The 22,831-nt window shown below is 60.6% G+C and overlaps 1 protein-coding gene across 2 annotated transcripts in view; it reads right to left on the bottom strand.

Moving 5' to 3' along the window:
* Positions 1-18,827: 18,827 nt before the first annotated feature.
* Positions 18,828-22,831, bottom strand: part of KIAA0753 (KIAA0753 ortholog) — a 49,343-nt gene continuing 45,339 nt past the window's right edge. For both annotated transcript variants that reach the window (XM_029082103.2, XM_029082104.2), the window contains one exon: positions 18,828-20,712. In XM_029082103.2, the coding sequence (XP_028937936.1) occupies positions 20,595-20,712 (118 nt within the window). In that variant the 3' untranslated portion in view covers positions 18,828-20,594. The remainder of the gene's footprint in view (positions 20,713-22,831) is intronic.

Below are 22,831 nucleotides of genomic sequence, written 5' to 3'. Positions count from 1 at the left end.
GTGGGCCGGCGCGGGGGGGGGAGGCCGAGCTTTCCCGAGAGCCTCTCCCTCGCTGAGCTTCCCGGGTGGGAGGTCTCGGGCTCTTTCTCGGACCCCCCGGATACTAGAGGTCATACGGCAAATCTCCGGCGCAAATCTCCCGCCCCCGAGCAGGCTCGACTTGACCCGCCGCAGGCGATTCGAAGCGAAGCAGTGCGGTCCGGCGGGTGGAGCGCGGGCCCGGCTCTGCCGCCCGTCCGCTCTGTGACCTCGGCCGAGTCGCTTCGCTTCTCCGGGCCTCGATTTCCTCAGCCCCAGAATGGGGATCGAGACCAGGGTCCCCCTGCGGGACAGGGACTGGGTCCAACCCCGCGTTCATCCCAGGGCCCGGCACACAGTAGACGCTCGAAAGGGACCCTTATCGTCGTTGAGAAGCGGCGCGGCCCGGCGGGTAGGGCGCGAGCCCGGGTTGCGCGAGGACCTGGGTTCCGATCCCGCCCGGCCACGTGTCCGCTACGTGACCTCGGCTCCCTCGTCTGTAAGCCGGGGGATAAGCCCGGGAGCCTCCCACGGGACGGGGGCTGCGTCCCACCCGATCAGTCCGTATCTACTCCGGTGCTTAGTACGGTGCCCGTCACCTAGTGAGCACCTGACAGATAGCATTTCTAAAAAACCCAAAACGGGGGAGCGACCGGGCCCATCCACTCACTCCCCTCCCCCGAGACCTCGGGCAAGCCGCCGGCCCCAGGGTCGGAAACCTCTCCGTGCCTCAGTTCCTCCTCTGCGAAACGGGGATTGAAAACCCGCCCGCCCTCCTCCTTAGACGGCGGGCCCCACGTGGGGCTCCGTCTGACCCGATGGTCTCACGTCTACCCCGGCGTCTGGAACAACGTCGGGCATTACAGCGAGTCGTTAAAAAAATACCGCCGGTACGATCCGATCCACGGCCCGAGTGCCGTCGCACGAGAGTTCCCGCCACGGGGGCCTCTGCAAGGGTGGGGGCATCGCTCCGGAAACCACCCGGCATATCCGGATTTCTCTTCCCCTCCTCTCTCTCCCGCCGCCTGCCGCCTCGAGGCCGGTCGCCTCGCTCGTCGGTCGCAGCTACCGAGCGCCTACGGCGTGCGGGGCACTGTGCCGAGACGTGCCGTCTTCATCTCCCCGGCTCCCGAGCGGACCGGCCCTTAACCGTCCCACCCCGGTCTCCGCTGGCCCCCGGCCTCGACGCCTTCCCCCGGCCTCCACCCCTCCTCCCGCCTCCCGCCCCCGATCCTCGACCGCCCTTTTAGGGGCCTTGGCTCCGGCTGCGGACGCCACCCGCAAACCCACGGCTTTAGCGCTCTCCCGGTCGGACGCCAGCACGGACCTTCCCCGCCACATCCCCGCCTTCAGCGCTCTCCCGGTTGACCGCCGACATGGGACCCGGCCCGGGCCGCCCCCTCCTCCCCCCGACCCCGGCTGGGGCGCTCTCCCGTCCGGAGGCCGGGACGACCCCCGTGAGCCGGTTCGGAGGAGGGCTTTCCCGCCCCGTTCTATAAATAGGATCGGAGATGAGCCGCAGCGCCGCAGCCAGTCAACGCCGCGATCACAAAGCTAAACAGATCACGGCAGGAGGCTACAGCAGGTGCCAGATGGTTTCTCTCCGAACCCCACTCCTCCGGCCAGGAGCGCGGGGGAGGGGGACGGAGATGGCCAGAGGGGGGAGGGAAGATGGGGAGACAGGGAAGGGAGAGGGGAGACGGGGAGAGGAGGAGAAGGGGAGAGAGGGAAAGAGGAGAGGGAGAAAGGGGAAAAGCGGGAGAGGGGGAGAAGAGGGATCGGGAAGGATGGAAGGAGGGAGGAAGAGGGAGAGAGGAGGGAGGAGACAGAGGCCTTCCCTGACTAAGCCCTCATTTCCTCTCCTCCCACTCCCTTCTGCTCGCCCTCGCACTTGGATCCGCGCCCTTGCTCCGCCCCTCCCTCAACCCCACGGCGCTTCCGTCCCTATCCCTCATTTATTCATTTCTCTTAAAACCTGTCTCCCCCTCTACCCCGCTAGCCCGTGGTGGGCAGGGACCGGGTCTACCAACCCCGTTCTACTGGACTCTCCCGAGCGCTCAGTACGGCGCTCTGCATACGATCAGCACCCGATTAAATACGATCGACGGATCGAGTGGTGCCGGGGAAGGGGGGGGAGGGAGGGAGAGAGAGGGGGAAGGAGGGAGACGGGGAGGAGAGGGAAAGCTGGGAATATTCTGCCTCCTTTTTGCCCTCTCCTGGCTCTCCCGCTGCCTTGCACGGCTGGGAAACTGAGGAATGGAGGGGCAGGGTTTGGGGAGGGGAACCCCCAATCTGGTTTCGTTCACTCATTCATTCGTTCCTTCATTCAACGGTATTTATCGAGCGCTTACTACGTGCGCCGGCTCGGCCCCGACCCCGCACCCCGAGGCCGGGGTCCACCCCGAGGTGAGAGGCTCTGTCGCAGGCCCCCTCCCGTCTCCCGCTCCCGGACGCGTCCAGCCCGGTTCGGCCCCCCCTGAGTTGGCCCTTACCGAGTAAGTGAGCATTACAGCGCGATGGATTAAGGGCCGGCTTTACGCCGAGCACCCTGCAAATACAAGATAATTAGGTCGGGCCCGGGCCCGGGCCCCCCACGGCGGTCTAAGAGGGAGGGAGAAAGGGAGGAGGGAACCGAGGCACGGGGAAGCTAGGTGGCCTGCCCAAGGTCACGCGGCGGGCAAGCAGCAGAACCCGGATCAGAACCCGGGTCCCCGACTCCCAGCCCCCCGGCCTTTCCGCTGGGCAGCACTGCTTCTCCCGGCCGGGGTGACTGAGTCCGTCCGGCCTCGTCATCAGCACTGATGATAATCACGGTGCTGGTTAGGCGCTCGCTACGTGCCCGGCACGGTTCTGAGCGCTGGGGTGGATGCGGTTAATTAGTCGGACCCGGTCCCCGTCCCACCTGGGGCCTCACCCCTCTTCGTCCTCCGTTTTCCAGATGAGGGGACCGAGGCCCAGGGAGGTGAAGCGACTGGACCGAGGTCACCCGGCGGACAGGCGGCGGAGCGGGGATTAGAACCCGGGGCCTTCCCACTCCCGTCCGCCGAGCCACGCGGCTTCGGGACCGAGCCGGGGCCCCTCCGCCGCCCGGGCCGAAGCCCCCGACCCCTCCTCGTCCTCGCTTCTCGAGGACCGGGCTCTGGGTTTCCCGGGCCCGGGGGGGGCCGTGTCGCTCGGGAGCGGCCGGATCCCACCTGAGATCCGCCCCGCGCTCAGTACAGCGCTTGGAACGTCGTAAGCGCTTGACGGATATCGCCATTTTCACTACCATCGGGATGACGGTGACGATGAGAAGCTTCTTCTCCTCCCTCATCGACACCCATGCCCGTCACCCCCGCCGACTGTTCCGGACCTTTAACTCTCTCCTTAGGCCCCCTGTTCCTCCCCCTCCCCCATCTCTCACCCCCAATGATCCGGCCACCTATCTCCTCACGAAAATCAACACGATCGGGTCTGAGCTCCCCAAAGTCACCCCTCCGCCTCTCCCCTCCCCCCCCCAGCGACCCCCTCCCCTACTTTCCCATCCTTCCCTGCGGTATCCTCGGAGGAGATCTCCTCCCTCCTCGCAAGCGCCACCCCCTCCGCCTGCGCCTCGGACCCCATTCCCTCTCACCTTCTTAAAACCGTCGCCCCTGCCCTCCTCCCTTCCTTAACGTCTATTTTTAACCACTCGATCTCCAAGGGCTCCTTCCCCTCTGCCTTCAAACACGCCCACGTCTCCCCCATCCTAAAAAGACCCGCTCTCGACCCCACTTCCCCCTCCAGTTATCGTCCTATCTCCCTACTACCCTTCCTTTCCAAGATCCTACAACGAGTCGTCTACGATCGATGCCTAGAATTCCTTAACTCCCATTCTCTCCTAGACCCCCTCCGATCTGGCTTCCGTCCCCTCCGCTCTACCGAGACTGCTCTCTCTAAGGTCACCCGTGACCTCCTTCTCGCCAGATCCGATGGCTCCTACTCCATTCTGATCCTCCTTGACCTCTCTGCTGCCTTTGACACCGTCGACCGTCCCCTCCTCCTCCGTACCTTATCTCACCTCGGCTTCACGGACTCTGTCCTCTCCCGGTTCTCCTCTTACCTCTCTGGCCGATCATTCTCGGTCTCCTACGCCGGAGCCTCCTCCCCCTCCCATCCTTTAACCGTCGGAGTTCCTCAAGGGTCGGTTCTCGGCCCTCTTCCGTTCTCCATTTACACTCGCTCCCTCGGTGAACTCATCCGCTCTCACGGCTTCGACTACCATCTCTACGCAGATGACACGCAGATCTACATCTCCGCCCCCGTCCTCTCCCCCTCCCTTCGGGCTCGCGTCTCCTCCCGCCTCCGGGACGTCTCCGCCCGGATGTCGGCCCGCCACCTAAAACTCGACATGAGCGAGACCGAGCTCCTCATCTTCCCTCCCGAACCCGGTCCGCTCCCAGACTTCTCCATCACCGTGGATGGCGCGACCGTCCTTCCCGTCCCGCAGGCCCGCGATCTCGGCGTCATCCTTGACTCGTCCCTCTCGTTCACCCCACGCATCCTATCCGTTACCGAGACCTGCCGGTTTCACCTCTACGATATCGCCGAGATCCGCCCTTTCCTCTCCACCCGGACGGCTACCTTACCGTTACGGGCTCTCGTTATATCCCGGCTAGACTACCGTGTCGGCCTTCTCTCCGACCTCCCTTCCTCCTCTCTCGCCCCGCTCCGGTCTATTCTTCACTCCGCCGCCCGGCTCATCTTCCCGCAGAAACGCTCTGGGCGTGTCACTCCCCTTCTTAAACGACTCCAGTGGTCGCCTGTCGACCTCCGCTCCAAACAGAAACTCCTCACTCTAGGCTTCGAGGCTCTCCGTCACCTCGCCCCTTCCTACCTCTCCTCCCTTCTCTCTTTCCACCGCCCACCCCGCACGCTCCGCTCCTCCGCCGCCCGCCTCCTCGCCGTCCCTCGGTCTCGCCCGTCCCGCCGTCGACCCCCGGGTCGCGTCCTCCCGCGGTCCCGGAACGCCCTCCCTCCTCGCCTCCGCCAGACCGATTCTCTTTCCCTCTTCGAAACCTTACTTAAAAATCACCTCCTCCGAGAGGCCTTCCCAGACTGAGCTCCTCTTCCCCCTCTACTCCCTCTGCCATCCCCCCTTTACCTCTCCGCAGCTAAAGCCTCATTTTCCCCTTTTCCCTCCGCTCCTCCACCTCTCCCTTCCCATCCCCACGGCACTGTACTCGTCCGCTCGACTGTATATATTTTCGTTACCCTATTTATTTTGTTAATGAATCGTACATCGCCTCGATTCTATTTAGTCGCCATCGGTTTTTACGAGACGTTCTTCCCCTCGACGCTGTTTAGTGCCATCGTTCTCGTCCGTCCGTCTCCCCCGATCAGACCGTAAGCCCGTCAAACGGCAGGGACCGTCTCTATCTGTTGCCGACTTGTTCATCCCAAGCGCTTAGTACAGTGCTCTGCACATAGTAAGCGCTCAATAAATACTATTGAATGAATGATGATCGCTCTTAGCGATGAGCCCGGAAGCGGCGTGCGTGTTGGCAAGGACAAGGGAGAGGGACGCGACGCCTCTGAAACTCCACGTGGGCTCGGGACCGCCTTCCGGAAAACGTCGCGTAGGACACCGCGTTCCGCAGCGCGCCCGGCCCGACGCACGTGACGTCACGCGGGCCCCCTGTCCGTGAGAGTCATCCCGCTCTCGTCCGGCCCGGGAGCCGAACCCCCCCGCCGCCTTCTCAGAAGCGGCGTGGCGCGGTGGAAAGAGCCCGGGCTTCGGAGTCGGGGGTCACGGGTTCGACTCCCGGCTCCGCCGCCCGTCAGCTGGGTGACCGTGGGCGAGTCGCTCTACTTCTCCGTGCCCCGGTCGCCTCGTCTGTAAAACGGGGATTAACCGGGAGCCTCACGTGGGACCGCCTGATGACCCCGTCTCTCCCCCAGCGCTTAGAACGGTGCTCTGCACACAGTAAGCGCTTAACAAATACCAACGTTATCACTCCAGCCGAGTGAAGCGCGTCCGGAGTCGGTGTCCCAAGTCGCACCTCGTTTTCTCCGGCCTCCTCCTTCGTTCATTCATTCGACGGTATCGATCGAGCGCTTACTACGTGCAGAGCACCGTACCGAGCGCTCGGAACGGACGAGTCGGTGACGGACGGAGACGGCCCCCGCCCTCTGCCGGGCGCACGGTCCGATTCTTCCCTTTTCTGCCGCTGCCGCTCCCGTCGATGCAGCAGTTAATCGATGGTTAGGCGACCCCTCTTCGACCCCCCTGGCGAAGACCTAACTTCCTCTACTCCCTCCGGCACTTCTTAGCCCGGTTTCGTTTCGGCCAGCTCCGCGCGACTGACCCGCTGCCGTCCAGGTGCGTTACTTGTATTTTTTTGTTCGGCGCCTGCTACGTGCAGGGCACCGCTCTAAGCGCCGGGGGAGATACCGGGTCGTCAGGTCGTCCCACGCGAGGCTCACGGTCTTAATCCCCATTTTCCAGATGAGGTCGCTGAGGCCCAGAGAAGTGAAGTGACCCGCCCACGGGCACCCGGCTGCCAAGTGGCCGAGCCGGGATTCGAACCCACGACCCCCGACTCCCAAGCCCGGGTTCTTTCCACGGAGCCACGCTGCCCTGGGGGGCCTGGATCTCCCACGTGGTGACGGGGACCCCCCCCCCCCCGTGCCCCACCCTGGCACACACCACTGCCCGGCCCGCCCTCCACCTCCTCATTTCCGATTGCCGGCCGCCTCGCTTTAATAATGATGATGATGATGATGATGATGATGATGATCATCGAGGTACCTGTGAAGCGCTTCCTTTGTGCCGGGCACCGTGCTGAGCGCTGGGGTGGATACAAGCGAATCGGGTTGGACCCAGTCCCTCTCCCACAGAGGGCTCAAAGTCTCAATCCCCATTTTACAGCTGAGGTGACCGAGGCGCGGAGAAGTGAAGCGACTTGTCCGAGGTCACACGGCCGACGAACGGCGGGGCCGGAATCGGGACCCGTGGCCTCCGATTCCCAGGCCCGGGCTCCGTCCACTCTTCCCTGCCGCCCGGCGCCCGGCTGCTGGAAGTCCCCACTCCTTCCCTCGATCCGTGACCAGCGGACACTTGATAATCTCCCCGCCCCCGATGCCGCGACATTTACGTACGTATCCGCAGGTCGTATGCTGTAAATTTCTTATTTATTCATATTTGTGTCCGTCTCCTCCTCTGACCTGTAAGTTCGTTGTGGGCAGGGAATGCGTCCACTACGTTCTTATAGCGTAACCATGATGATAACGTTGGTATTTGTTAAGCGCTTACTACGTGCCCAGCACCGTCCCAAGCGCTGGGGTAGACACGGGGTCGTCGGGCCGTCCCACGTGAGGCTCCCGGTCTTCATCCCCATTTTACAGATGAGGTAACCGAGGCACAGGGAAGCGAAGCGACTCGCCCACGGTCCCACAGCTGGCACGTGGCAGAGCCGGGATACTCACCCGAGTGCTCAGTACAGTGCTCTGCGCCACCGTGAGCGTTCAATGAATACGACCGATCCACTGAACGTCGCTCTTTATTGTCGTATCGTGCTTTCCCAAGCGCTCACCGCCGTGCTGTGCACGTAGTAAGCGCTCAACAGATCCGATGGGAAGAAGGAAGGAACGACTGCGGTCTCCTTCCTCCGTAGGCCGGAAAAGGCTCACTCGTTCACTCGGTCGCATTTATCGAGCGCTTCCTGTGTGCCCGGCACCGTAATAATCATAATGACGATGGCATTTAAGCGCCTACTATGTGCGAGGCGCTGTTCTAAGCGCCGGACCGAGCGTTTGGGAGAGTGCGACGGCAAACAGGCATACTGCCTGCCCCACGGTGACCTCGGGGGTGCCGGCCTGGCCTGGCATCTTTTGCGGGGGGACGGACCGAAGGATCCGCCCCCCCCCCCCCCCCCCGGTCCCCCGTCCCCGGTCCCCGGTCCCCCCGATCTCCAAGTCCCGTCTTCCGGTTTCACTCCGATCGCCCCGGGCTCTGGCGACGGTCAGCCGCCCGCAGAACGCATTAGGACTCCGAGCCGTTAAATGAACCGGGGCGATTTAACTCCTTTATTCACAAGAATCCCTCCTGATCGAAAGGAAAGATAACAGGCGATTTAGCCCGGGTGGCCTCTGGCCCCGCCGCGCCGCAGCCTGAGACGACGGCGGCAGACGCGGGGCAGATGCGGGGAGGGGGGCCCAACTCGCCGTGTGCGCGCGCGTCGTGCGTGGGTGGTGGGGGAAGGGGGCCTCTGACCCCGGGACGCTCTTCCGGCGTAACAGATGACAGATAATAATCACAACCGTGGTATCTGTTAAGGCGCCGTACTAAACGCGGGGGCAGACACGAGTGAATCGGGCGGGACGCGGTCCCCGTCCCACCCGGGAGTCGCGGTCTCCATCCCCATTTTACAGACGGGGTAACGGAGGCCCAGAGAAGCGATGCGACCCGGCAGAGGTCACTCAACAGACGAGCGGCGGAGACCGGGATCGGAACCCCCTGACCTTCTGTCTCCCGGGCCCGTGCTCTATCCGTTATGCCCCATCTGCATTCCCTGAGCCACGGGAATCGGACCGTGGCCAATAATAACGTTGGCGTTTGTTAAGCGCTTACTATGCGCAGAGCGCTGCTCTGAGCGCCGGGGGAGATGAAGGGTCAGCGGGTCGTCCCACGTGAGGCTCACGGTTCGTCGCCATTTGACAGAGGAGGTAACGGAGGCCCAGAGAAGTGAGGCGACTCGCCCGCGGTCACACGGCTGACCAGTGGCAGAGCGGGGATTCGAACCCATGACCTCCGACTCTCAAGCCGGGGCACTTTCCACTGAGCCACGCTGCTACCACCTACGGGGACCGTGACCTTCGGACGTTTGAAACTAGCCGCCCCCGGCCCCAGCCCTGTGCACTTAGGTACGTATCTATGAATCACATATTAAAAATCATTTATTTATATTGACGTCGGTCTCCTCCTTAGACTATTAAGCTCCTCGTGGGCAGGGAACGTGTCTACCGACCCTCCTTAGTGCGACGCCGTGCTCTCCCAAGCGCTTAGTACGGTGCCCGGCACCCAGGAAGCGCTCAATAAATACCGCGCATTCATTCATTCATTCATTCAACAGTATTTATCGAGCGCCTACTGGGTGCGGAGCACCGTACTGAGCGCTTGGAATGGACAAATCGGCATGGATGGATGGATTGAGGAGAGAGGGAAAAGGAACGAGGGGAGAGGAAAGGAGGGAGAAGAGGAGGGAGGGAGGGAGGGAGAAAGGAAGTCGGGGAGAACTGCCCTCGTTGTCTTCCAGTTATTCACTGTTCCCCCTCTGGACCGCGAGCTCGTCATGGGCAGGGAATGTGTCTGTTTGCTATATTGGACGCTCCCAAGCGCTTAGTACGGTGTTTCGCATACACTAAACGCTCAACGAACACGACCCAAGGAACAAAATGACTAATGACGATCCCTCGAGTCGCGGAATCCACCTTTCCTTCTACCGCGGGCCGAGCCCATTTCCCTCGGCGATCCTCGGTGCTCGGCGAGAACGCCGAGGGTCTGACGGGCAGAAACGGATGGGAAATCAGACCATCGGAGAATAATAATGATAATGTCGGTATCTATCAAGCGCTCACCGCGGGCGGAGCGCCGTTCTAAGCGCTGGGGTGGATACAGCGTGATCGGGTTGTCCCACGTCAGGCTCACAGTCCTCATCCCCACTTTACAGATGAGGTGACTGACGCACAGAGGAGTGAAGCGACTCGCCCACAGTCACACGGCTGACGAGTGGCAGGGTGGGGATTCGAACCCATGACCTCTGACTCCCAAGCCCGGGCTCTTTCCACTGAGCCACGCTGCTTCTCAGAGAAGCAGCGTGGCCTACGGGAGACAGCCCGGGCTTGGAAGTCGAAGGACCTGGGTTCTAATCTCTGCTCCGCACTTGAGTACTGTGTGACGTCGGGCATGGCGCTCCGCCTCTCTGTGCCTTTATCTTCTTCCGTAAAATGGGGGCTCGGCACCTAATTCCCCTTCTCTCCTAGACCGCGAGCCCCGTGTGGACGGGGACCGTGTCCGAGAGGATTCATTTGTATCTCTCCCAGTGCCCGGTACAGCGCTTGGCACCCAGTCGCCACTTAACCCACTTGTCAGCTGTGTGACTGTGGGCGAGTCACTTCACTGCTCTGGGCCTCAGTCACCTCCTCTGTAAAATGGGGATTAACTGGGAGCCTCACGTGGGACGACCCGATCACCCCGTATCTCCCCCAGCGCTTAGAACGGCGCTCGGCGCGTAGTAGGCGCTTAACAAATACCAACATCATCGTTATCAACCGACGCTGTATTATTATTATTTCCAACCCCCGGATCTCACGCGTCTTCTTGCGGGCATAAACCGGCACCGGAGCCGAGGGGCTGAAATAACTCCGCCCCCCAACATCCTGCAGCCTTCCGTCATTCCCTTCGCTTGGCCCAGGAGACGCTTCACCAGACCCAACGATCCCTTTCTCCCTCAGAGAGACTGGCTGAACCCTCCCCCTCTCCGGCTGCCGGTTTAATTTCCCCCTCCAGATCGGGAGATGGCTTGGGTCCTATCCGTCCACCTCAGAATCTGAATGGGTCGGGGGGGGGGGGTCCAGAAAGATGACCTTTTACAAGGGTGAATCGAATGCGCTTATCGGGGATACGCCGGATCGCCCGCCGGACCGAAAGACGGCGCCCGGTCGTTCCGGCCCTCCGCGGAGGTGGCGCCGGCCCATTGGGCGGCGTTCCCGGTCGGCCGCGTCGGAGAGGAATCGCCCCGAGGAGACGCCGATTAAACCGGGGGCCGAGAGACCGGAGTCCGTCGAGAGAGCGTCGTCCCGGCCTAGGCGGGTCGCGTCCGCGTTGAGAAGATGTTCTGGAAGTCGCCGCCGGGGATTGAATGGAAATCCCTCTCTGAGGCCGGGAACGAGACAGCGGGGGGCTTCCGAGAGGAAAAATGCTCCTCCGGAGACCGAGATGGCCACCTCCCTGAGACGGTCTGAGGGCAGGCCTGCCCGCGAGCGGGGGGACGGACCGAAAGGCTTACGGCCCCAGCGGGCGGCCTCCGGGGACGGCGGCCGCCCGCCGCTCCTTGACCACAACACGTTAGAATAATAATAATGACAAGGTTGGTATCTGTCAAGCGCTTACTAGGCGCGGGGCACCGTTCTAAGCGCTGGGGGAGATCCGGGGGAATCGGGTCGTCCCACGTGAGGCCCCCAGTTAATCCCCATTTTCCGGACGGGGGACCCGAGGCCCGGAGAAGCGAAGCGACTCGCCCACGGTCGCGCACAGCTGACCAACGGCGGAGCCGGGATTCGAACCCAGGTCCCCTGACTCCCGAGCCCGGGCTCTTTCCACTGAGCCACGCTGCTTCTCTTTAGAAAGCCGGGGTCTTCCTCCGGCTTCCTTTCAGCACCCTCTCTGACCGAGCAGCGCGGCGTGAGCCCGGGCCCGGGGGTCAGAAGGCCCCGGGCCCCAATCCCGGCTCTGCCCCTCGGCGCCTTCGCTTCTCCGTGCCTCGGTCACCTCGTCTGTAAAATGGGGATTGAGACGACGAGCCTTACGCGGGACGGGGACCGCGTTCGATCCGACCCGCTCGTATCCTCCCCGGCGCTTAGTACGGCGCCGTACGGTAAGGGCCCGGTAGACGTGACCCCGTACGCTTCCTCTCTCTCAACCCCAACCCCTACCGGGCTCACCCCTAAACGGGAACCGGGTCACCGCCCCACGCCAAGGCTCACCGCTGCCCCTTTCCAACTGGGTGGCACTGGAAATCCGGATTTAATAATAACGCCGGTATCCGTTAGGCGCTTACTGTGTGCCAAGCGCCGTCCTCGGCGCGGGAAGCAGCGTGGCTCGGTGGAAAGGGCCCGGGCTTCGGAGTCGGAGGTCGCGGGTTCGACCCCCGGCCCTGCCGCTCGTCAGCCGGGTGACCGTGGGCGAGTCGCTTCACTTCTCTGGGCCTCAGTTCCCTCATCTGTAAAACGGGGATTAAAAGTGTGTGAGCCCCACGTGGGACGACGCTTAGAACGGTGCCCTGCCCATAGTAAGCGCTCAACAGATACCGACATTATTAATACAAGGTCATCAGGCGGTCCCACGTGGGGCTCACGGTCTTAATCCCCGTTTTCCAGATGAGGTCACCGAGGCCCGGGGAAGTGAGGCCACTCGCCCAAAGTCACCCAGCTGACGAGCGGCGGAGCCGGGATGAGAACCCGCGACCTCTGCCTCCCAAGCCCGGGCTTTTTGCACTAAGCCACGAGGCAGCGTGGCCCAGGGGAAAGGGGGAGGGGGCAGGGAGCCGGAGGACCCGGGTTCTCAGCCCGGCTCTGCCGGTGGCTCGATGAGGGCCCTCGGGCAAGTCACTTGACTTCACTGGGCCTCAGTTTCCTCAACTGTAAGATGGGAATTCAACACCTGGTAGGTCTCCCTCCTACTTCATACTGTGAGCCCCAGGTGGGACAGGGACCGCGTCCAACCTAACTTGCATCTCCCCCAGCACTCAGAACACCCAGTGGTAAGTGCTTAACAGATACAATAATAATAATAATAATAATATTGGGAGTCGGCGGTACGAGAAGCAGCGTGGCACAGGGGAAAGAGCCCGGGCGTGGGGGTCCGGGGTTGTGGGTTCGAGTCCTGGCTCCGCCACTCGCCAGCTGGGTGACCGTGGGCGAGTCACTTCACTTCTCTGGGCCTCAGTTCCCTCATCTGGAAAATGGGGATTGACTGTGAGCCCCAAGTGGGACGACCCGATGACCCCGTATCTCCCCCAGCGCTTAGAACAGTGCTGCGCACACGGTAAGCGCTTAACGAATACCCACGTTATTATTATGGCTTCGAAGCCCGGCTCCGCCACTCGTCGGCTGTGGGACCGTGGGCAAGTCACTTAACCTCTCTGGCATCTGTAAAATGGGGATTAACTGTCAGCCTCACGTGGGACAACCTGATTACCCTGTATCTACCTCAGCGCTTAGAACGCTGCTCTGCACATAGGTAAGCGCTTAACAAATACCAGCATCGTTATTATTATTATTATAACAGTGATAACCCAGCACTTTAGACTCAGTACACTGCCTGGCACATAGTAAGCACCCAAATGCCATAACAGTGACAGTGCTCGGCACATAGAAAACGCATCTAATCCCCCGCTTAGACCGTAAGCCCGTCCAAGGGCGGGGACCGTCTCTCTCTGTTGCCGATCTGTCCGTTCCGAGCGCTTAGTCCGGCGCTCCGCACGTCGTAAGCGCTCAACAAATGCCACCGGATGAATGAACGGATCATTACTGCGTACTAAGCGACTACTTTGCGTCAAGCGCCGCGTACGCACTTAGGAGAGTACAGGCGAGCCAACTGCGCCGTCCTCGCCTACGCAGCGATTGCGTTCGAAAGGATCTGGGCAACAGAAGCTCCATTTCTTTCACTCCCAACTGCCTCTTTCCTCACAGAGCCACGCAAGGAACACCACTCTTCCGGGTGAGATCGGGCTGCATCGGGTCCCCGGCTCCGACGTATAACGCGGATTAAAACCTCTCGGGCCGCGCTCACCCCGCCGGGATCGCCGCGATCCCGACGAGGCTGGTCCCAAGTAGCCGCGGGTGCCGGATTATCTGCTCGGAGATCAAACGGTTCAGTTCCACATCTGCCTCCAACCTATCCCGGGATTTATTTGGGGCCGTAAAATAAATGCGACAAAAATACCGCCGGAGATTTTTGCTCCGCGTCTGGGGATCCGTCGCCCCCAGTGAAATAAGCGGAGAGGAATCCCGGGAAGGGTTAGGACCAGTCGTCCCGAACGATGATTGTGCTTTTTTTTTTTTTTTAAAGAACTTACCCTTCTCCGAGCACTGAAGCGGCGTGGTCTAGTGGATAGAGCATGGGGCTGGGTTTCAGAACTCTCCCAGGCGCTCGGTCCAGTGCTCGGCACAAATTCATTCATTCATTCGTATTTACTGGGCGCTTACCGTGCGCAGACCACTGGACCAAGCGCCTGGAAAGTACAATTCGGCAACAGAGAGAGACAATCCCCGCCCACGGCGGGCTCACGGTCTAGAAGGGCGGGGGGATTCACCCCCAGGTTTATCTAAAATCACTTCTGAAGGTGACCAAAAAGGAGCTGACTGTCCCCCAAAATCTAGCACCGAGTTATAGATAAAGGATGAAAAGCAGCAGGGTCCCGCGACTCTCTCTTCGATTTCCGGGCCACTTTTGCTCCAGCTCTGTGCCGAGCCCCGATATCCCACCGCCGTGTATTTATGGTGCTCGACTCGACCGTTCTGGGAGAGGCTCCGTCCCTCTTACTCGACGCAGGTCTCCACCCACGGCCGTAAATCTCTTCGGGGCTTTGACGGCATCCGACGCTCATAATTGCCCGGCCGCAATGTGTGACGGATTGGAATCCGGAGAAGGGATTGATTAAATACAGATGGAAGCGTTGGAACCGGCCCCGGTTCCTGTTAGATTCCCCCCTCCCTCCCTCCATCCATTCAGAAGCAGCCTGGCCTGGGAGTCAGAGGACTGGGCTCTAACCCCACCGGCTCCGCCGCCTGCCTGCCGTGTGACCTCGGGCAGGCCACTTAGCTTCTCTGTGCCTCGGTTTCCCCCACCGTAAAAGAAAAAAACGGGGATTCGATCCCCAGCCTCCGCCCTACTTGGACCGTGAGCCCCAAGGCCCGGGGACTGTGTCAGACCTGATTCTCTTGCATTTACCCCGGGGTTCGGCGCAGAGTAAGCGTTTACGACACAATGATTAAAAACAGAATCGAGATCAAACAGCGCCGAGAAGGGCAGTCCGGGGACGAATCATCCATTCCGAAAAATCAATGCGGAGGATGGGAAAAGGGACAAGGGGAGGTTGTTTATTCCCATTCAAGGGCAGGAATCTGGAACTGATTCCTGGCCCAAGTTTTATACTCAGTCATGAACCCAGAAGGGAAGGGCCGCACGGTCTTAATTCCCCCGCGTCGAGCCAGCAACTACTCCGAAACGCGCTTCATTCCCCCCTTCATCCGGCAGATTTCGATTCTTTTTAGTTTCGAGAGCCTATCGGTTACGTGGAAAATGGCATCCGGGAAACGCCTCTCCGACTACTTTTTTTTAGGAAAGAGAAAGAGGGGTATTTTGAGCAAACGGGGAAGAGGGATACATTTCTCTTCCAGCTCACTGTTCATTCCATCGTACGGGGTGGCCGGATTGGGATAAATACAGATCAGGGAGAAAATATCCACGAAACATCAAGCGTTTACGAAGAAAGCTGCCGAGGCTTTCTGAGGCTACCGTGTCTGTCAAACCACCCGCTAGGGGGCCGGTCCGCGGGAGAGGACAATTGGTAACGGTATCGTTGTCATTACGACTGAGGATATTACGATTATTATCGTTCATCCGCTAGATTGTAAACTCCTTGAGGGGAGGGATCACGTCTACCAACTCTACTGGAGTCTCCCGAGCTCTTCTTACAGCCGAATTAGAGCCAGGCTCTCCCCACGGTGCTCTGCGCAAGGTAAGCGCCCGATAAATACGACCGATTGATTAAACGCCATTAATTGATTGTCCCCACCAAAAGGGGGGGAGAGTGAGGTCCTGGAAGCCCTTGGAAGAGGGTCCCCCCCCCCCATCCTAGAGAAGCAGCGTGGCTCAGTGGCAAGAGCCCGGCCTTAGGAGTCAGAGGTCATGGGTTCGAATCCCGGCTCTGCCCCTTGGCAGCTGGGTGACCTTGGGCAAGTCACTTCACTTCTCTGTGCCTCAGTGACCTCATCCGTAAAATGGGGATTAACTGCGAGCCTCACGTGGGGCAACCCGACGACCCCGGATCTCCCCCAGCGCTTAGAACGGTGCTCTGCACATAGTCAGCGCTTCAACATCATTATTATTACCCCTGGGTGTTTGAGGATGGAGCCTCTCCTCTCCCGCCTCCCACCCACCGATAACGGGAAGACCTTCCCGAAAGGCCTGGGATTGGGGCAGTTGGTATTGAGAGGCGGTGTGGCTTAGTGGATGGAGCCCGGGCCCGGGAGTCAGAAGGATCTGGGTTCTACTCTCGGCTCCGTCACCTGTGTCCTCTGTGACCTCGGGGCAAGTCACTTCATTCATTCATTCATTCATTCATTCATCGGTATTCATTGAGCGCTTACTACGTGCAGAGCACCGGACTAAGCGCTTGGAACGGACAAATGGGCAACAGATAGAGACGGTCCCTGCCCACTGACGGGCTTACGGTCCGATCGGGGGAGACGGACAAAAAACGATAGCAATAAATAGAATCGAGGGGAGGAACATCTCATTAAAGCAAGAGCAATCTCCTTAAAACACCTCACCGTTCCGCGCCTCGGTCTCCTCGTCTGTAAAATGGGGATCAAGACCGGGAGCCCCACGTGGGTCAGAAACCGTGACCGCACACGAAAAAGGAGCACTTCGTCGGCCGACTTCCTAGCCCCGGCAGCCCCTCCGCCGGCTCTCAGAGTGGGGAGCGGTGCGGTGCACTAACCAACTCTCTACTAGAACCAGCTCTAAACCCGAACGGGGACCGGGACAGGGAGAGTCCGCTCTCATCCGCGGCGCTCGGCAAAGCGCTGCCGACAGGACGGGCCGGTGTGGCTCAAAGGATAGAGTTCGGGCCTGGGAGTCAGAGGGACCTGGGTTCCAATCGCGCCCCCGCCACTCGTCTGCTGTGTGACCGCGCCAAGTCACTTCCCTTCTCTGGGCCTCGGTTCCCTCGTGCGGGAAACGGGGATTAAGACGATGAGTCCCACGTGGGACAGGGACTGCGTCCAACCTGATTAGCTCGGATTATAAACCCCAGGGCCTGGCACGTAGTAAGCACTTAAGGCCATTAAAAATAAAATAAAATAAAGAGGCTACTGCTAACGAATACGACAGAGGAGACGACCGTAATCATCTCCATCGTTGCGTTAACGTAAAATCGATAGTTACGCCCGCTAAAATGGCCCAGAGAGAGGTCAACCCAGAGAGGACGAGAGGAGCGAAGGTTTTTCTATACTTTCTCCTCTCCCACCGCGCTTCCCTTCGATAATATTAATCGCTATGGTATTTGTTAAGCGCTCACTATGGGCCAAGCACCGGGGTAGATTCACCGGGTCGTCCCAGGTGGGGCTCACAGTCTGCATCCCCATTTTACGGATGAGGTGACCGAGGCCCAGAGAACCGAAGCGACTCGCCCAAGGTCACCCGGCGGACGAGGGGCAGATCCAGGTCCTCCCGGCTTCCGGGCCCGCACTCTCTACGCGAGGCCGCTCCGCTTCCGCGGCGCGGCGGCAGATCCCGAAGCACTCGACAGGCACAGACGGCAACCCCGCCCCGTGGGGTACGGCACGTCTCCCAGTCGGTGGCTTTATTAAGACAGAGAGCCATCTGACTTCCCCCAGACCCACCGGGGCTCCGTGACAGGTTCTATCTTTCGAGCCCACACGCGGGCGACGGAGGAGGACGGGCACTTTTGGCAATTCAGCGGCTCCAAATCTCTTCGCCCGCACCTAGGCCATCTGAAGCCTGCCCGGGTTGCGGCCGAAACGAAGCCGCCGCCGTTTCGACGGGCCGGGTGTCACTTGGCGGCTCCCGGCGGGGTCGGTAGGATTCCCTTCTACTAGGTCGACTCTCCTGAGGGCCGCGGGGGCTGTCGGCGGGGATCTACGGCAGCGCGGCCTGTTCTGATTAATTTACGGTTTCTGCGGTTCAAAGTCCGGTGGTAAATTCTCAGGACGAGAAATGAACTTTCTGACAGATGTGCTCTGAATCCTCATCATTTCTTTCGGCCTGACCGAAAACAGGGCAGCACATACTCTCCCACAGGAGCACGGTGGCCGTTGTTACGGTGCCCAAAACCCTCCAGAGAATAACGATGATGACGATTACGGTCTGTGTTAAGTGACTAATGTGCGTCGAGTATCGTTTGAAGGGCCGGGCTAGGTACGAGTTAATCGGGTCGGACACGGTCCCCGTCCCACACGAGGCTCACGGTCTGAGTAGTGGGGAGAACAGTCACTGAAGGCCGACTTGATACTAATAATAACGTTGGTATCTGTTCAGCGCTTACTACGTGCAGAGCGCCGTTCTAAGCCCTGGGGTAGACACGGGGTCATCGGGTCGTCCCACGTGAGGCGCACGGTCTTAACCCCCGTCTTACAGACGAGGTCACCGAGGGGCCGGGAAGTGAAGTGCCTTGCCCGCAGCCACACAGCCGATACGCGGCAGCCCCGGGATTCCAACCCACGACCTCTGACTTTTAACGGCGGAAGAGACCGAGGCGCAGAGAAGGTGAGGGATCTGCCCAAGGTCACGCAGCAGGCAAGAGGAAGAGGCAGGATTACAGCCTCGGCCCTCTGACTCCCGGGCTCGTGCTCTCTCCGCCTGGAAAAATTATTTTTCTCTTTTATAGTATTCAAGTGCTTTTTCGTTCTTTTTCTTTACCGGTATCTGTTAAGCGCTTTCACTACGTGCCAGGCACTGCTGGGGGCAGACACGAGCCAATCAGGTTGGACACAGTCCACGTCTCACGTGAGGTTCACGGTCTTAATCCCCACGTTACGGATGAGGTAACCGAGGCCCGGAGGGGTGAAGGGGACTACCCGAGGTCACACGGCAGAAAAGTGGCGGGGCCGGGATCGGAACCCGGGTCCTCCGACTTCCAGATCCACGCTCTTCCAACCAGGCCGCACCGCTTCCCTTCGCTGTCGGACGGGTGCGTCCTTCACGAGAACTTTACGGAATCCGCGTGGGCCCCACAAGTCTACGGAAAGCGCGGCGTGAGGTTTCTGCAAATCGATCTGACGTGAGAAGTGCAGAGGCGGTTAAATCACGGGCGTACTCCATCTTAAAAACATAGAGTTTATTTCCAAAAACATAAATACATGAAAACGCCTGGAAAGTGGCCCCGTAAGATGAGTTTCCCCCCGCCGAGCTCTTTCACAAATCCAATTTTGACACGCGAGCGAGAATGAATCCCGGAGACCTTTCCTAAGTGAGTAATTTACCCAGTGAAGTTAGAGAGCCGGGCTGGAGAGTTCCCAGCGGCGAGCCACGATTCACTCTGGGTCGAACGACGTCATCAATCGGGACGAATCGTCGGACGCGGGCCTCCCGGCTCCGGGAAAAGGATCCGAGATGGCTCGGGTGTCGCGTCTCCCATCTCCCCGGGGAAGGGTCTGACTTCTTCCTCGGGTCCACGTGGGAATACCCCGAGCTCTCCGGGTGGCTTTCCCCAGTCCAGAGGTTCAGCGCGGCCTTCGCTGAATCCGCCTCTCTTCCTTTCGGAATCTTAACGCTGGGACGACAGGCCGACGGCCCGCTGAAGTCCGGACTGGTTAGGAAGCCCGAAATCCCGTTTAGAGGCGGTCCCCGGCTCACGCTGATTACGGCAAACCTCATTTCCTCGGGAGCCCGTCTGAAGTTTACCCCAGATTTACGCCTCCTTTCTTCCTCTCCTCCGGAGCCCTGCCGCTGGGGAGAAGGGAGATCCGCCGCCATCTTCTTGGAGCGCGGGAGCGCCGAGAGGACGGGCAGAGGGCAGGGCCGAGCACGGTGGCTCTTAGCGGGAGCTCGGCGGGCGGTCCCGGGGCCCGACCGGAAGGTAGAAACCCGCCCTCTTTTCACCGTCGGGGGGAAATTCGGCTCGCGTCGCTTAGATATTTGGAACAAAGGTGGGTCGCTCTGCTGAAAACGGGCTCTTGGCTAATGTCCAGTTGTCTCCCCGGGGCCGGGGGGGGGGGGGGGGGGAGAGGGGGCCATTTCGGGGCAACGTTAACGGGTGGCAAAACAGGTGGGATTCCCATCTTTAGACAGAGTATCAACAGGAGGACGAATCCGGAGGCCCAGTGGGCAGACTGTCCTCTTAGCTTCTCAAGTGTTCTCGGTTTAAAAATGCTCGCTCATCTGGGCTGGGAGTCTCACTTCCACAGTTAAAGAAAACAGCCTACGCCCTCCCATCTAAAGGCTGCCGAGGACACCGGACTATCCCGGTGGAGACATGCCATCTGTCCACGGGAAAAGGTGAGGTTTGGTGGAGGAGGAGGCCGGGACGGCACGCTGAATGTAGCGAGGCGAAAGTAGCCAGGTCAGCGTTTGCCAGTGTTTCCAAGCTTTGAATCCCAATCCCAGGAATCCCCCAAGAGGAAAACCCAGACCGGTCTCCGTGTGGGCGAGGGGCCGGCGATCTGCGTGACCTGGGTGACCTTTAAGCCGTCAGCGTTAGAGGTTCCCAGGGGGTGGCGGATTCCCTCGGATGCCGGACGTCTGCTTGGATCGGACGCCGCCCCATCCCCCGTCTTCCCGGGACGGTCTCCGACCCGCCCGGGACGGACCCGGAGGGACGACCGTCCCCACGGGAAAACGTTTCCCTTCGGAAAATTCAACCTCATACGTTCCCGGGGCCGGGGGGAACGTGGCCCGTCGGGACGGCCGAGGTAAGAGGCGGCTCGGCCGACGGAGGAACGCCGGACCGGGAGGGGTTCGTTCGACACTCCTCGTTCGCTGGCCAGGCGGCGGCTTCCGGGTCCCGGGCGGGACGGAGGCCTCCTGCGCGGAAGGACCGGGAAGGTCGCGGACCGTCCCGCACCCCGGCCGCCGCCGGCGCGAGGGGCGGTCACTCGGCCGGCTCCAAGAACTCCGAGGTGAAAACGGCCTCCGCGTAATCCTCACAGACGTCCCGCAGTTCGGCCGCCACGTCCCCCAGGGCTTCGTCCAGCAGCTCTTCGGCAAGGCTGGGGGAAACACGAGTCAGCCGGAGTCTCCTCGGGAGACGGGGGGCGGGGGCCCGGTTGGCGTGACCGGGGGGGGCCCGGGGCGCCCCGGAGGGAGATGACGTTCTTACCCCGAAGGCTTCCGCCAGTTCCGCCTCCGTTTCCTTTCCTCCCACTCCCTTCTCCGTCCCCCTTACCGGCTCCCCCTTCTCGTCCCCCCCGACCGGCCCCACGGCACTCACGTCCGCATTCGGAACCGATTCGCCGATATTAACGTCGGTCTCCCCCTCGAGGCGGTCAGCTCGTCGGGGGCAGAGAACGGGGGCCGTTACATCGCTGCGCGGTACTCTCCGAGCGCTTAGTACGGCGCTCCGCACGTAGTGAGCGCTCAATAAATAAGGTCGACTGACCGGCTGATTGAGTACCACTGTTTTTCCAGGGGCGCCGTGCTGAGCGCTGGGGCGGAGACAGGCAGAGAAGCAGCGTGACTCGGTGGAAAGAGCCCGGGCTTGGGAGTCCCAAGTCACGGGTCCGAATCCCGGCTCTGCCACCTGGCAGCTGCGTGACCGTGGGCGAGTCGCTTCACTTCTCGGTTGCCTCAGTTCCCTCATCCGTCAAATGGGGATCAACCGTGAGCCTCCCGGGGGCCGACCCGATTCCCCCGTATCTCCCCCAGCGCTCAGAACGGTGCTCCGCACGTAGTAAGCGCTTACCAAACACCAACGTTAGAGGCATCGTCAGCTGCCCCCAACGGGGCCGGGAGGGAGAACGGGGAGACGGGGCATTGGATGGGTGGGTTCACCTTAGAAGGAAACTACGATTTCGACCGGGGATTCTTGCTTCTAAAGCAGCACCGAAACGGGCCCAACTCCGCTATGTCCGGGGGATCCGTGGACCCCCGCTCCCTCCAGCCCCACCCCAATCCTGGCCTCTTTCACAGGTCAGAGAGGGCAGCGCGGCCTGGCAAGATAGGGCACGGGCCTGGACGGCAGAAGAGACTAGGTCCCGATTCCGGCTCCGCCATCCGACTGCTGAGCGGCCTCGGGGCCGGTCACGTGACCCCTCCGGGCCTCGGTCATCTCATCTGTAAAGCGGGGATTGAGGCAGGTGGCGCGGGGACTGTGCCCACCCTGATTTCCTTCTAGCTACTCTGTACGCCTGGCACAGAGGAAGCACTAAGATACCATTAAAAAGTCACGGCAGGTAGGCTGAGCGGAAATAGCCAGTTCCCTCAACGATAGCATGCACCCTCTTGCCTTATGCTTGTAGGAGCCCGGGCTTCGGAGTCAGAGGTCATGGGTTCGACTCCCGGCTCTGCCACCTGTCAGCCGTGTGACTGAGGGCGAGTCACTTCACTGGGCCTCAGTTACCTCGTCTGTAAAATGGGGATTAATCGTGAGCCTCACGTGGGGCGACCCGATCACCCCGTATCTCCCCCAGCGCTTAGGACGGTGCTCTGCACGTAGTAAGCGCTTAACAGATGCCAACATTATTACTGTTATACCGTCAGCTCTTCCCACAGTGCCTGGCACACAGTAAGCGCCGAACAAATACCATCATCATCATTATCGTCATCATATTATCCTTGAGGTAGAGTTAGTAGCGGCGATCGTTTTTACTGAGCGTATCCCGAGTGCAGTGCCCTATTCGAAGCACTCGGGAGAGCCCAACGAAGCACGGGACCTACTCCCTATCCCTGAGGGATTTTCACATGAATTTGGGAGAAGCAGAAATGCTCACCAGTGGAATGAGAATAAATAAATAATCTGAACGCGCCGTGGCCTACACAAACATACCCAGGGGCTGAGCTAAACGGGGAACGAGAACAAGAGGTCAGCATTGGGCTGATCTGATTTGAGATGGTGGGAATTTATTTATTTTTGCAGGGGGAGGGGGGGTGATGGTATTTATTGAGCGCTGCACTAAGTGCTGGGGTAGATACTTGCTAATCAGTTTGGTGCCAGTCCACGTCTCACGTGGGGCCCACCGCTTTAATCCCCATTTTCCAGATGAGGGAACTGAGGCCCAGGGAAGCGAAGTGACTTGCCCGAGGTCACAAAGCAGACAGGTGGCGGAGCCGGGATAGGAATCCAGGTCCTGACTCTCAGGCCCCCGTTCTCTCCGCTAGGCCACGCTGCTT

This window comes from Ornithorhynchus anatinus, chromosome 17 (assembly GCF_004115215.2).
Source record: "Ornithorhynchus anatinus isolate Pmale09 chromosome 17, mOrnAna1.pri.v4, whole genome shotgun sequence".
NCBI classification, from domain to species: Eukaryota; Metazoa; Chordata; class Mammalia; order Monotremata; family Ornithorhynchidae; genus Ornithorhynchus; species Ornithorhynchus anatinus.
The sequence above is the reverse complement of the archived record's forward strand: the minus strand, read 5'-3'. Positions and strand labels throughout refer to the sequence as shown.